Source organism: Gasterosteus aculeatus, chromosome 12 (assembly GCF_964276395.1).
Source record: "Gasterosteus aculeatus chromosome 12, fGasAcu3.hap1.1, whole genome shotgun sequence".
Taxonomy (NCBI): Eukaryota; Metazoa; Chordata; class Actinopteri; order Perciformes; family Gasterosteidae; genus Gasterosteus; species Gasterosteus aculeatus.
The window spans coordinates 3,501,468-3,517,213 of NC_135700.1; the positions used below are offsets into that span (position 1 = coordinate 3,501,468).

The window sequence follows — 15,746 nt, forward strand, 5'->3', positions numbered from 1 at the left end:
TGCTCTCAGTGCAATGATGTCCTATATGGACATCATCATCATGTGTGTCTGTCATTAAGACATACCGAAACACCTACTGTTTTTTGCCGGGCTATTATTGATGACCTTGAATTATCATAAATGGGAAGTTTCCGAACCACAAAGGATCCAAGACGCGCTGTGTTGAATGTACAGAAGTTGCAGTTTCACACAAGCTCACTGTGTTTTAACTGAAGTGAAAGTAATCTTACACAGTGCATTGCTTTCATTTAGCCATGACTGTATCGTGCTTGTGGAAATAGTCCCAAATAAGGATTTATGTAGTCGTAGAAATAATTAAATCAATATGTGTTTTGATGGAGATTAGAGTCACATGTCCACACAAACAAGTGAAATCAAATGTATTGTGTCAAACATGATGTTAGTTGTCCCTGCAGTGGTCCTGCCGTACACTTACTACTTGCTGTTGTGTCAAACCTGTGTTGCCTTCAGATAGGAACTCTTTGTTTCATGTGGCATGTGTGTTTGCTCTCAGAAATATCTCGAGAGATCTCTTCCGTCTGCCAACTACTTTCACACCTCTACCACCCCCCCCCCCAACAGTGTCTGAATGTGGTTGTAATGTGCCCATGCAGAGAGAACATATAGACGTGTTCCTCTTTTACAACAGCATTTCTGTCTTCCCGACGGCAGCCGGTATCAATGGAGCCCCTGCTAACTGCTGGTCTGAGGGCTGCGCTCGTCTTCATCCTCCTCCTCTCTGCGGGTAAGATGAATGGATTGATGACGTTATAAAGGTACCGGAGCTGCCAATGCAGTGACTGACATCACGACAGCAACAGGTCCTGGATCTGTGCCTCCAGGACGAGGAGGTCGACTGAGTCAGAGCAGGAAGGCAGCGTGGAAGAAAACCGATAACAGCCTGACAGTTATTTTATGTAATGTTCTGGTAAAGTGGAAAATATTAAATTGATCAATTCACACGATCTAGCAGTGAGGACCGTTTAATGCTTGCAATGATTAACATGTTTGTATTAGAAATTCCGACAGTTCCAGAATGTTTACACTATTTTCAAATTCATTACAAAATGCTTAAGTGATGTCTGAAGGCTGGCGCATGCTTCTGCGTCTGTGTTCCGTTTTCTCCCCACGGAAAGGGCAACCCGGCATACATAGGACATTACTCAGGATTCCTCGTTTGTTTGTTTATTTTGATCAAAGGGGAACCAGGTAATAAACCTGCAATAATAAGAAATGCAACGTTTCAATTTCCATGTGCATAGTACAACCAACACAGCTCCCCAGTTCTTTATTTGTATTTTGAATAATTTTATTGAGATAAACATTAATATACTATAATAACAATAATAATAAGCCACCATCATCATAGTTTCATTATTTGCCTGTACATTCAAACATTATGCACCACATTCCCAATGCATGCAGTCTTTCCTTAGCAGGAAACTACCGCTGGAAACTACAACTACCAAAATGCCCCACGGCAAACTAGGAAGTACCTACGTTACATACCAGTCCGCAATTCATACTTTAAACATAAAAAGATAAAGAAAGTAAACAGCAGGAACATATTATGGCAACATCAGACAACATGATGCGTACATCATAAAGCAGACAAGAAAACATTGGACATTAAGAGAGCTTACCAAGTGGCTGCACACCGGGTTGAAAGTCAAATTCACCATTCAACTGGCTGCTCGCACTTCGACTACTGGTTATATTTCACATCCTGTATCGTATGTTCTTTTATAATACGGGGGGAGATGAAATCAAGTGTTCTGATTGGTTGAGAGTCACGGTGTGTACTGAATTGAGCCATAATGTAATGTTACCTGTTTAGATTGACCTGAGCATTTGTCATTTCAGTTTTCAGCTCGGTGGCGATCGCCTAAAAACAGCTCGGTGGCGATTGCTTAAAAACAGCTCTTAACGAAAATTACGTTAAGTCCCTTCGACTATCCTTCTGGAAAAACATCTCTATGACTTTGGTGTAAAAGTCCCCTTTATATTTTCAACAGTCTTTGTCTCCATAGACATTATTGCTCGGGGTGAAAGTGGTCTTTGGTCGGTCCGATTCAGACTGTGTTTTCAGTTTTCAAGGACTGATAATGTGCACTTGACGTTCGCTAATTGAATGTTTTAGCTAGCACATGCTAACTACGCCATCAGTCTAATACGTGAAGAAGAAAAACTAGACCTCTAAAACAGCAGAAGGAGCCTGTGTGCTCACACACGCCCCCTTCAGGCAGGCAGAGGTACTGACTCCACTGCCGCAGCAGTGACAAGCAGGAAGGGAAGGTGTCAGTCCAGCTGCCTCCTTACTGCTTTTTAACTGCGCCGTTATGTCAGATTAGGAGGAAATGCAGGTCCCAGACAATGGGATGGTAGGACATGTGATAAAACTGTGTACAAACAACACATTGGTGACATAGACATTAATTGCACATGCTCAAATTGAGCAAAAACATGAGCAGCTCAACCGGGTTCATGCGGGATTGCGCAATCCAAGAGGTTTGCGTCGCTGCCGCCTCCCCGTATTTGAAAAGGAAAATACACAAATTCAGCGATTTTGACTATAACAATCATCGGATTGATTGGAATCTAATGATTACACTTTGTGGCAGACCGGGGGGCGTGGAGGCGAGATTTCAGGAATGGACACACCAGTCAGATAACAAAATAAAGATCCTTTTAATTGATAACTTCGGGGAAGGGGCGGGGGTCAAGAGGCGTAAAAAAAGGCGATAATTCCAGCAGGTCATCTCCCATGCTGACGGTGTTCTTCCTTCTCCTGCTTTGACGTTCAGCCATCCTCTATATGAGTCACCTCTTAATTGGGTTGATTGGCTGCAGGTGTTCCCAATGCTAGTTGCACCCCATGCACTGGGTAATACTATCACCTCTCCAAACCTGGAGCCCAACCTTGGCTCGGGCCCCTCCTCCTGGTTTGCCACAATTTCTATCACAGATCAGTGGATTTTTTAATAATTTCTTTTCACATTTCATAATGACACAAGGGGAGGCACTGCCTCCATTAACTGCACGTCACTGGAAGGATTGAAACAAGAAGGAACTCGCGGCAAGAACTAAGGCTGGTGAAGTTGTGTGATTTGATTAAAGAGCTTCTAATTTCCTCCAGGACGCTTTTTTGGGGGATATTTTTGGGGGGCTGGAAACAAAATATCTCAGTTGGCTGTGCTACGACAGAATATGACATGACATTGCGACATAAACATTTTTTTTGCCTTCATTTGCAACTGGTGTTTTTTGGTCAACTCGCATGCTCTGCGCCTCTCTAGCAGGCCATGAGGGCCCCTGACCTTACAACACGCTCCCATCCCTCTGAAACATTTATTAAGGATTAATCATACATGTAGTAGTGCAACATATCTAAATAGACCTGTGGTTTAAAAGTCTCTATAGACACTTACTAGGACTCGTTTAGAGCTGTTCAACAAACGTGCGAACCAAAGATAACAGAGAAGCCACAAGTTTCCTCTGAGGAGGCGATGATCTCGTCCCATTGTCACGTACATTTGCATTTTAATCTAAACACAGCGTTTGCTGTGTTTCTGTGCATCTGTAACAGTATAACATATCTTTGGTGATCAAACTGTAATTCATCATCCAATTGCCGTGGTGAGTTGAATTCATATTTCATGAGCGAGAGAGTGGAAGCTGAAACATACATGAAACCAAATATCTATAATCAACCTTTTAATAACAAAACCTCCTAAGCAGGAACAGCTAGCATTCTGCTTCTTGCTCATGTTTGCCCCATGGGGGGTAATACACGCTTCCCCCCGGGTTCCAACTCGGAGCTTTGCTGCTCTGTTGTGTGTTTGATGCAATGCTTCAACATCAATGTTGTTGCTAATTACTGACATGCCCTACACTATGATTAAATAAATCCCCTCGGCATTAGGGATACTTCAAACAATCACGTAGCATTTAAAAAGTTACATTTCTGAAAATGAATGAATATTTGGGACTAAAGTATTGTGAATGCTTTGACTCAGACATCAGAGCAATTTAGTTTGAATCGAATATACTTCAAGAAAAAACAACACCAAGCCACCTTTTGCCTCTTGTCTCCTTCAGGTACAAGTGAACATGATCTATACCTGAGTTTTTGTGGGACTTGGCGCCATGACAGCGGCGCCCTGAGCCTAATCGTCAACCTCTCCACGGGCTGCAGTGAGATCTCCATCTCAGCGGGGCAGAGCTCCTTGTCCATCGACGGGCAGATCACGGCTGGGTGCAGCCGGTCCGAAGTGATTCCCCTCAAGCAGCTGGGCCTCAAGTCCCAGGAGGAGACTCGCTTCTGTCTGTACTGGGAGCCACTGCTGGACCAGTTGAAGCTGCAGGTCAAAAGAGTTCCCATGCAGTGGAAGACCTAAAAACACGTTTCTCTCCTTCCGAAACGGAGGTTCATTTCATGTCTCCTTTCGCTGTGCAGGTGGGAGGGAAGAACCTGAGTCTGTGCTGGCCCAGAAGTGTGCAGGGCCTCTGCTGCACCGATCTGTCCAACAGCGGCAAGGCACCCGTGGCAATCTATGGCATCACCGATGGAACCATCAAGAACGATTTGTTCACGCACGAAACGCTGGAAGCATACAAGTTCATAGGAGGTTCCATCGACTGCAGTAAGGGAGAACGAATGTGCAGCATTAAGCAGTGTTTTCCACAGGGACTCGTTAAACATGTACACTGTAAAATGTAATTGTTGACTTTACTTAAAAAAATGAGTGCCCTTAACTAATTTCTGCTTAATTTGTTGACCATACTGAAGATAACTTAGTAAAGTTACTTTCTGCTCCGGAAAGTTATGAAACTTTCAAGTAACGTTTACTTAAAAACCCGGAGATACTCGGCTGCACTCGGCTCTAATACGCATGCGCACTCGACCACCGAAGACGTGATTTCCTTTGAGGCGGCTGCTGGAAGCGGGAAAAAAGCGCTGCTCGGTCCAGAAGGTAAGTTTCAGCTAACGTCACATGATCAAATGTTACCGTTTACTGGCACCGTTCTACCTAGCAAACTTACTCGTCCATTTGCCATATTATTCACGTGTTAGTCAACGTTAGTTTTGGGGGGTTAACTTTTATCTCTTCGATTTTCAAAGCTAACGTTAGCCGTTAACAGTTAAGCTAACGTTAGCTTGACCGTCAGTGTGGAACCTTCTAGAATAAATGTAGCAACAACTTGCGTTTCAGAATACTCCTGAATGCTTATTAGCAGGGGTAAGAAGGTATTTTTGTTAGCTTTTTTATTGTTTGTCTCCTACTGTTTTCTACGGTGCAGCAAAACGTGACTTCAAAGAAGCGACCTCACCGGGAAACATACTCCCGTTCATCAATTTAACATTAGTAACGTTAACTTGCACTGCACTTATACGACTTATTCACTTAGCGCTATTACATTTGATGTTAACGTTAGTTAACCGAAACATGTATTAACTTATTTAACGTCCGACAGGACAGTAGCGGTTATTAACGTAATAACGGTTAAACAACGTGGCCGCCTAACGCACGGTTATTAATTACCGCACCGCATTGTCGGAGTCACGGTAGTCATTGCGTAAAGACAAATGTAACGTTAAAAAAAACCTTCTATTTTAATACTTACGAAATTTAGCCAAAATGCAAAAAGGAACCTTTAAGCTCTCCCATCCCATGATTGCTTTTGTTGTTTCTTTTGCAGCTTTGCAGAACAAACGTAAATGGAAGTGTTGGCCAGCAACTTCAGGAATATCTGTAACAAGTCACTACAGCAGTAAGTTTCTCAAGCAAAGTAATGCTAATCATGGAGTGACCAAAGTAATGCCAGCGCATGCATAGCTGTCAATCTTAATAATTATGTGTGTTTGAATTTTTTTCAGGGTACAGATGTTACTGGGATGCAAACAGCAGTCCTCCGTGGCCTTCCTGTCATCCTTGGAGATGAGAACACAGACTTCTTTAAGACATGCTTTCTAAGTAGACTTTACTCAAAATTATTATCGGTATGTGTTTCCTCTGGTAATCTTTTGGTATATGTTACTTATCTTCCAATTGGTGCAGCTATACTTTATTTTGGTGCAGGATCAGGGCCCTTTAGTATCTACTGTCTTTCCCCACTCACTCTGAATAAGTGTCTTCTCTTACTTGATTATCTAATAATATCTAAATCAATTGCTGTGTCTCTTCAATACTCCGATTAGTGAAATTTGGGGAGCATTGTTTTTCTGTGAGGCATAAACATATAACTTATGTGTTCTACCATAGAAATGCAATTTGACATGCAATTGTGGTTTTAATGCTGCTATTGTTTTTAGGACTCTCGAGACATGTCGCACACATTCATGGGGATCCTGACAGTGATTGCCGAAGACGGTGCCGCCTCTCTTCACTCGCTGCACCTTGAATCCACAACTACTGCCGTCATTTTGGAAGGAACACTGGTGATAAATTTCCCATCACAATCTGCCACATACTATGTGCCTGCTACCCTCCGATACCGAGGAACATCTTTGGGTTTGTTCATAGAGTGCTTCTCTCACTTGGACCAAAATCCCTCAAACCCAAACTACAATCACTCAAAAACCTACTAATGCAGTGAGGGGTTGTCTTCATGATGTTTATGGTCTGTGATATGCTGCGTTAGACCCAAGACCTTCACCCTTACTCTTTACTATGGAAAATGTTTTGTTCATGTTGTCCAGACATTGTCCATCTGTTTGTTACAAACCATAGTCCTAACTTTTCATGATGCAAGGCATGCTATTTTCATATTGTGAGTAATTTCTATTTTTTTGCAAAAGTTTAGTTCATTCTAATATTTTAATACAACAAACAAGTAACAGAACATTGATTCATATTTGATTAATTGCCTTTAGTCTTACAGTTTAAATTGGATAGGACAGACTTTTTTTCTGTGGGTGTGGTGGCATCTTTCAAATGCCATTGGCACTAAAAAGAGAGGCAATCAGTTTATTTTATTGGAATGTAAAGATATTTTAAAAGTTTCAGCAAAATGTCCACATTTCAAAACATGTCATTTTTTATTGTTTTATTTTTAATCACGTTTTAAGAAAATGTGTGAGGAACTTCCTTAGAAATAAACTTTGTCTTCCATTATAACTGTTCTGTCTTTGTTTTCGAAGCTTACAGTTTCTAGTTCAGCTTACTTGAAAGTTTTAAGGCAATTGGTTTCCTGATTATTTCTTAATAAAGGGAATAGTTGGATTAGTATAAGTAAATTAACTTTTTCTTATTAGTACTGCTTACTTAATATAACTCAGATCTTTAAGTTGTCTGAACTGACTTATTTATTGTCAACATAATTAATCATTTTCCTACAAGTTTCCTGTACTAATGTTTACTGCAGTTACATGAGTTGCCTAAACTCAGTTATTTTCAGTATTAACAACTTAAAATTATTGAGCGACTTTTCTTAGAAAATTTTGAGGCAATCGGTTTCCTGAAGTAAAGTCAATTTATTACATTTTACAGTGTAGGACTCAATGAGTGTCACAGATTAATGTTTGATGTGTGGTATTTTTGCAGAATCATTGTGTGACCAACAGAGCCGGGGATCCACCCACATTAACGTGTAATTTCCTCTATTTCTGTTTTTTCTGAAATCCGCCGTCACTGTTTTTATCATCACATGACTGTGTCTTAAATGCTGAGTCTGCTTCATGTAATGAGGCTTTATAAGGGACTGTGACTACAAACAGGAAGCTAAAGTTAAGAGCCTGTTAGGTGGAGTTACAACAATAACCGTTTAATAACCCAATAATAACCCAATAACCCACCATTTTTATTGCGGCGTGTGTGTTGATGTGTGTGTACAGGGACCCGGCTGTAGGGAATGTGGAGCATCTGTGTGCTCACAGCTCTGAGGTGGACATGAAGGAGGGTTTCAGAGGCCACAACGTCACAGCGGCTGTAAGGACAACATACACACACAAACACATACGGTTCTCCGTCTCTAACCGAGCAGCGGCCCTCTCTCTGTTCTGTGATACAGGCCACTAAAGGTGTACCGGCAGAGTCCAGTACCACCGTCCACCTGCCCCCCGCTCTGAAGACAGCTGCCACAAAGACCAGCAAGGTCGTCTGCACTTTCTTCAACAACAACTCCCTGTTCCAGGTAGCTGGGAAAAGAACACGTGCCTCCACTTTGAGATTAGACCCCGAGGCCTTAGTCCTTCTGTGTGTAGAGTTGAAGATGTGTGTGTGTGTGTGTGTGTGTGCGCTCCAGGAGGGTGGTGGGAATGGTGGGAATCACCGTGGAGAACGAGGTCATCGCTAATCTGTCTGAGCCAATCACGATTGACTTTCACCACGATGTCATACCTGTAAGCTTGTGTGTTTTTTTGCCTTCATTTTGTCAGTGCCAGTGTGATCGTCGCCCACGCTGCATTGTGCCTATCCATACTTCAAATGATCATCAAATCGACTGTTAAAAATCCAGTACTGGAATCTGCTAAAAAAATGTAATTCAGTTTACTTTCATAGCCCCGAATGCCAAATATTTCTCAGAGGGCCAAACTTGACCACAACCTGTGTTACTGCAATGTTGTTCATGTGAATGCGAATGTGCAGCATCTGAATGAGAATCTCTCCCTCCTTTTTTTCTATTTCAGCAACTCCATTCAAAGAAATGTGTGTCCTGGGACACCAGGAAAGGTTGGAACCTTTTAGAATAAACATTGACTTGCTGTTAGTCCTGCAGATGAAGCCTGTTTCTAAAGCTGTGTTTCCTCATTGCAGATCCGTTGCAGGTGAATTGGTTGGCTGACGGATGTGAGACGCGACAGAAAGGAGCGAAACACACCGAGTGTCTCTGCAACCATCTGACTTACTTCTCTGTGCTGGTGGTGAGACGTGGTTACATGACTTCTACACACGTTACGTATTTGTGAAACAGGAACACTTGAGATTTGATGTGTGATGCCTCCGTCTCTCTGTTCATCTCAGCAAATGGAGCCTCGCCCAGTGCGCCACCTCCTGGCCCTCACCACCATCACATCTCTGGGCTGTGCTGTGTCTGTAATCAGCTGTGTCGCTGTCTTCATTTTCCTCTGCAGGAAGAGGTGAATACTGATTTTACACGTGCAGTTTTCTAAAGGGATTTAGCACAAATCCAGCAACCTTCTCATTTCTATCCCCCTCCCTCTAGCAGACGGTGCAAGGAGCAGTCCATTCCCATCCACATGGGCTTAGCCGTGTCTCTCGGCCTCCTCAACCTGCTCTTCTTCTTCACCGGGGTCCTGGCCAACGTGGGAGGGGAGAGGCTGTGTGTCTGGGTGGGGGCGGGCCTCCACTACACGCTGCTCAGTTCCTTTACCTGGATGGGCGTGGAGGTGTTCCACACCTTCTGGATGGTCCACGTGGTTTTCAGCCCCTCCCCGAAGGCCTGTGTGTGGAACCTGGTCGGCTTCGGTGAGCGTGATGAAGTGATGCTTCTTTGGTGGCGCGTTAAGGTGACGTAGATATGTGACCCGTTAAATTCCCTCTGCAGCTCTACCTGCACTGCCCGTATTCATCCTGGCTGCCGTGCGGGACATTTACGGAGTGAGAGAGGTGGTGCCAAGCGATGACGTCTCCAATCCTTATCGGATGTAAGCAAGCAGTGTGAAGACAAATATATTTTCCCTGAAGAACCGTGGTGTTTGGATAGTGTATTAATATCACTGAGTAAAGTCCCCCCAGCGTTTAGCAGGAGTACCACCTTACCGTCCTCTCTGGGATTGTGTTTGCTTTTCTCTCTCTGAGTGCGTTTGGTGTTTCCAGGTGCTGGATGAAAGACACCCCCAAGGCCTTGCTGGCCCACTACTTCACCAACATGACAGCCGTGGCCGTCCTGGTGATCTCGGGCTTAGTGATGCTCTTCCTGGTCTACAGGAAGATCCGCATCAGGGACGAATGGAGGCAGAACCGTGTGGCTTTTCTCAGCATCTGGGGCCTCAGCTGCCTCTACGGGACATCTTGGGGTCTGACCTTCTTGGACTTTGGACCCCTCTCTGACGTTATCCTCTTCCTCTCCTGCGTCCTCAACGCTTTTCAAGGTTGGTGCTCGAGGTGCACTGCGCCAGTTAGTCGGTTTGTGTAGTGTTGTCTGCTTCTTTGTGGTTCACTAGACTTTATACGACACTCGTGATCCAAGGCTGGGGGGAAAAAGACACACGCCACATATTTGTGTAGTTTTATCACCATGTTATCACCTCCACAGAACTACACAGTCAGAGGTATGTGCAGCCAGCGACGCATCGTATCAGTGTGAGAATGGCCGTGGTTAATCAGGGTACTGAAGGAAAACTACTTTTCCTCTCGTGCAAGGGGCTTGTTTATGATTCAAGCCCAGGAGCTCAACTTATTAACCCTGTTTCTGCTGCACACTGGTGGCTCAGGGAGAGAATGTCTCCATGCCAACGTGGCGGTTTTATGATTTAACATCAGTGGCATGGGTTGAGTTCTATAAAAGGTGGGTAACGTTTTGGTATAAACACGTCCCACTAAACAAATACTTAATTTGTGGAAATCCATTGAATTAATTTTTTTTTGCCATGTTGAGAAGACCTTCACCAGTACTGGAAACCAGAACTCATGCCCTCAGATCCTAAATCTGTTCAAGGGGATTATCAGATAGATATAGAGCAGATAGATGCACTACACTCTGTATATACTGTATTTTAGAGTAAAAAAATATACATCAGAAAAAAAAATGAGCATCCTTAACCTCAACCTTTCAACAACCAACAAAGACACTTAACTCGTAACTCGATGATTGAGCTGTAAAAAAAATGGGTTGCTGGAAAACTTGAATGTAGCCCAAACGCTCAGTGTTGAGAATGTGAGGATACGCATTCACATCCTCTGCCAATGCAGTAGATATTTACAGTGCAGTTGTGGCAGATAAAACAAGTGACAATATCCTACAGCTCTATTATGACAGAAATCTTTGGAAAGAAAAGAAGTTGTCTTCTCCCCTTGGAAGATAGCTTGTTTCTCTTTAAGTTACTCTGTGGTCACATGAAATTAATTTCGGGACACAACTCTGCCTCGGTTGTGTCTCCACCTCCTGAGGAACTGACACAAAGGGGTCACCAAACCTTGTTTGTTTTTTCTCCCTCTCTGCTGTCCCAGGTTTCTTCCTGATGCTGCGGTTCTACATGCTGGCCTGGATGCGGAAGCAGGCCGGCGGCTCGGCTCTGGGCAGCACCAGCACCGGCTCCACCCGCCAGCACATGCTACAGGCCCCGGAGAAGAGCTAGACGGGCCGCCGGCGCTGCAGCACCAAAGCTTTAAGACAGTCTTCTTATCTGCGTAGATGATTCGCACCCTGTGCCGGCTGAAGAGCTCTCAGTGACCCCCCTCCTGTCCTCCCTCTGGCTGCTAAACGCATGGGAGCACCACCTCATCGAGGCACCACCTCATCCACTTTGATGTACTTAGTCAGTGTCTTGGGTGCAGATGGTGTTAAATTGTCCTTTCAAGTGTTTCCTCTAAGACAGCGGTTCCCAAACCATTTAAGCCACGCAGCCTCTTCTACATCCCAACAGGGCCCCGTTCCTCGTACGAGTTAGCTGGGTAATTTTCAGGATAAGATGACGTAGATCAGGCTTTTCGGTTCCTCGAAGCAGGTTTGTCTAATTCACCATAGCAACACATCGAAAAACTTGAATCTGCACTGGTACAGGTTCATTTGAGCTTCTGTATTAGTTCATTGATGAAGGAGCGATATCTGTTAGATTAACGTTTTATAGGGAGAGTTCTCCGACATCGCATAGACCCGTTATGACATCACGATGACGTCCTGTACGAGCGCCACACGCTGCAGTCGAACATTGACTGCAGACTGTTCTTACATACTGTCCCACGGACTCACACACTCTCTCATGCCTCACACACTTATGTATCATGCCTTCTCTCATACTGTACATGTTTTTACAGTGTTGCGATGCAGAGTACATCTGGAAAACATGTGGTGAAAGCTTGTCCGCTGTATGTTGTGCTCTTAGATCTGTTGGTTTATTTGGCGCTTAATAAACTTCTTTATGTTCCATATTTCACTGCTTCAATTGATCAAATGTCTGGTTATGAACAATGGATATAAACGGATTCTCCCACACACGCATACACAATAAAACTCCTAGTTCTATATGGTCATCTACATACATATACACACACACACAGTACATACATCCTCGTAACTATTCATAACTATGAATTAGACTCGTTAGGCTTCTTTTATAAACTTATTCTGAAAGAAACCTTTAGAGAGACAGAGGAGGATCCTCCCCGGGACGGAGAGACTCTGTTGGCCGTACAGAATGAACAACATAAAAAACGTACAATACGTTCAATTCATCCGACAGAAATGATTCACAAATACACATAAGGTTAGCGCTGCTGGAATCTCAGCTGATTACAGTTTAAAACTCGATTCTGGCACAAGTAAATAACCAAACAAATAATGACCACTGTCCCTTACCTTGTATACGTGTGCGTTGTGAATTCAAATTCCCACTTCTCCAACAAAGCATCCCGGGCCGGCTTTTCCTCACTGAAATAGCCGGTGTCAATTTACATTGAACTACATTGAAGAGTGACTTCCGCGTATGGCTTTCAAAATAAAGCCCCAATCAAACTGGTTGAACCTACAAAGGCTGCACAAACAAAACAAATAGATTGCCTCGCTCTCAAATAGTGTTTTAATAAGTATGTCAAGTCCAATGTGTAGAGACTCTTTTTACCTATCAAAGTGAGGTCCCCTTGGTTGGTGTTTTGAGTTTGTTTTGACCAGTGTTGGGTAAGTTACTGAAAATGAGTATTTAGTTACAGTACTAGTTACTTCTTTTAAAAGCTAATTGAATTACTTACCAGTTACTGTGTATCAAAAGTAATTAGTTACTCTGGAAAGTAACTTAAGTTACTTTTATGTCTGCTTTTTAAATGTAATGAATATAAATAGTACTGAACCGTCAAACACAATAAACACATTTTTTAGACCTATTTATTGTAATCAACAGGGCAACAGGCCTTCAAATCAAGGAATAGTACAAAAGTCCTTTTTAATACTTAATACTACACAAAATAATTGTTTCAGGCATTTGCCTGAAGGCAACTGACTCGACAGTTGTCAGGTAGCTCCTGGAGCTTCGGTGTGCTGCCACAAAGTTCTCCACCAGCCTGGCCGCTTCAGCTGCCGTTAGTTGGTTGTGTTCTTTGACCCAGGTCCTCACCTCTGGACAGAGGACTCTGCGATACTGTTCCAGCACCATAGTCTCCATGAGGCCCTCCTTGCTGCTCCGGTCGTACTTGACCCACTTGGAGAAGAGATCCCTCAGGCGGACGTTAAGTTTGTGTGGCGTCTCCTCTGGGCTGGTCTCCAAGGCTCTGAACTCCAGACGATAAGTCTCTGAGTTTATCTCATATTTTTTTAGCACGGCCTCCCTTAAAAGGTCATAGTCCAAAGTGCTCTCTGGATCCATAGCTACAAATGCACACCGGGCCTTGCCAGTCAGGAGCGGAATGAGGTGAATGAGTCCTCCTTTGGCCAGTCAAAGACTGTTGCAAGCTGTTCGAAGGTGGTTAAATAGTGCTCAATGTCATCAGAGTCTTCCAGCCTAGCCATGTTTGGTTCATAGCCTCTAGGCCGTTGACTGAGGGTCGATGGTGGATCAGGTGTAGGCTCCCGTAGGGCTGCTGGAAACGGTATGGTCCCCCGTTCCCGAGTTACCTCCGCATCCAGCTGCAACTGAGTCACTTGATGAGTGAGGACTTGGAACTGATGGGCTTGCTTGGATGACTCCTTCTCCAGCCGCTCATCTCTGCTGCGCTGCACTTCCATAAAGGATTCAAACAACGCTGCCATCCGGTTGATAGCCGGATCAGCTGTGGCGGATTCGGCTCCAAGTGCTCCCTCTTCTTCCTCCTTCTTCTTCTCCCTTCGGTTGGACATCACGGCTTGATGTAATAATCCCTCTTCGCCTGACTCCAGATCCCACTTCTGACACCTCGGGTCAGTCCGTGACATTGCCATACACTTGGTTCTTGTGTACGGGATTGGGATTGAACATTTAACAATTATTCCACTGAACCCTCTCCTGTCGGACCATTGTCTGATAACCTTTGAATTTCTACTACCGGAATCTCCTCCTCCTGCCAAGGGTTTCTACAGTCGACACTTATCAGATATCGCTGTAACCTCATTTAAAGAAGCCATTGCTTCTGCTCTAAATTGTCTTGTCTGAAGATACCAGAAGACTCCTGTGAGAACTTCAGTCCATCCCAGATCGATCATTTTGTCGATGCTGCTACAGGCTCTTTGAGAGTGGCACTGGATGCTATTGCTCCTCTGGAAGGAAGGAAGAAGGAAGTTTGCTCCTTGGTATAACCCTCAAACCCGGAACCTAAAGCAAACTGTGCGGAAACGATTATGGCGTTTCACCAAATCAGAAGGATCTAGGCTAGTTTGGCAAGACAGCTTTAAAACATATAAGAAGGCAACACAAGAGCATCTTATTACTTATCATTAATAGAGGGAAATAAAAACAACTCCAGGTTTCTCTTCAGCACTGTAGCCAGACTGACAGAGAGTCACAGCTCTGTCGAGCCGTGTATTCCTTTGGACCTCAGTAGTAACGACTTCATGAATTTCTTCAATGATAAGATTCTACTATCTATCAAAGACTATCAAAGAGAAAATTGATGGTCTTCTGCCTTCAACCAGTGCCGACCTGTCCTCAGATGTAGGAACCTTGGATGCAGCAGTGGGCCCTGATGCCTCTTTGGATGCCTTCTCTTCCATCAACCTTGATCAACTGACTTCTATAATAAAGTCTAAATCTTCTACTTGTCTCTTGGATCCGATTCCAACTAAGCTGCTTAAGGAAGTTTTTCCTTTAGTTAGCACATCCTTATTAGATATTATGAGTCTTTGTTGACAGGACATGTACCACAGTCCTTCAAGGTAGCTGTAATTAAACCTCTTCTTAAGAAACCTACTCTTGCTCCAGAGGTGTTGGCTAACTACAGACCTATCTCTAATCTTCCCTTCCTCTCTAAGATCCTTGAGAAATCCATTGCAAATCAATTATGTGACTTTCTACAAAACAATGCTTTGTTTGAGGATTTCCAGTCAGGATTTTGAGTGCATCATAGCACAGAAACAGTACTGGTGAAAATTACAAATGATCTTCTACTTGCATCGGACCAAGGACTCATCTCTTTTCTTGTCTTGCTGGACCTCAGTGCCGCATTTGATACCATAGACCATTGTATCCTGTTGCAGAGACTAGAACATTTGATTGGTATCAAAGGAACTGCACTCAGCTGGTTTAAATCCTATTTGTCGGATTGATCCCAGTGTGTGCTTGTAAACGGTGAATCCTCGAAGACCACCAATGTTGGTCCCACAAGGTTCTGTACTTGGACCGATTTTATTTACCTTCTATATGCTTTCTTTGGGCGATCTTATCAGGAAACGCCGCATAAACAATACTCAACCGTATCTGTCGATCAAACCAGAAGAGACCGACCAGCTTGTTAGACTTCAAGAATGTCTTGGAGACATGAAAACCTGAATGACCGGCAACTTCCTGATGCCAAACTCAGAAAAAACAGAAGTTATCTTGAACTCAGCTGTCACACTTTTTATGGATGGAATTGCTCTGGTACCCAGCAGCACCGTAAAGAACCTTGGAGTTCTCTTCGACCGGGATATGTCCTTGAACTCTCATATAAAGAAGACTTCAA

General features: G+C 43.7%; 1 protein-coding gene and 1 long non-coding RNA gene across 2 annotated transcripts; both read left to right on the plus strand.

Annotated features, from left to right (window-relative positions):
* Window positions 1-593: 593 nt before the first annotated feature.
* Window positions 594-12,052, plus strand: LOC120834380 (adhesion G-protein coupled receptor G1). Its single transcript, XM_078085010.1, has 15 exons — window positions 594-745; window positions 4,099-4,364; window positions 4,457-4,643; window positions 7,545-7,590; window positions 7,835-7,928; window positions 8,011-8,133; window positions 8,169-8,197; window positions 8,245-8,341; window positions 8,630-8,672; window positions 8,757-8,863; window positions 8,964-9,079; window positions 9,169-9,428; window positions 9,508-9,607; window positions 9,780-10,054; window positions 11,133-12,052. The coding sequence occupies exons 1-15, from the start codon at window positions 682-684 to the stop codon at window positions 11,258-11,260; spliced, it is 1,935 nt and encodes a 644-aa protein (XP_077941136.1). The 5' UTR covers window positions 594-681; the 3' UTR covers window positions 11,261-12,052.
* Window positions 5,633-6,434, plus strand: LOC120834393 (uncharacterized). The gene is made up of 3 exons (XR_013451505.1): window positions 5,633-5,772; window positions 5,879-5,975; window positions 6,314-6,434. It is a non-coding gene; the product is annotated as an uncharacterized LOC120834393 (long non-coding RNA).
* Window positions 12,053-15,746: the final 3,694 nt, after the last annotated feature.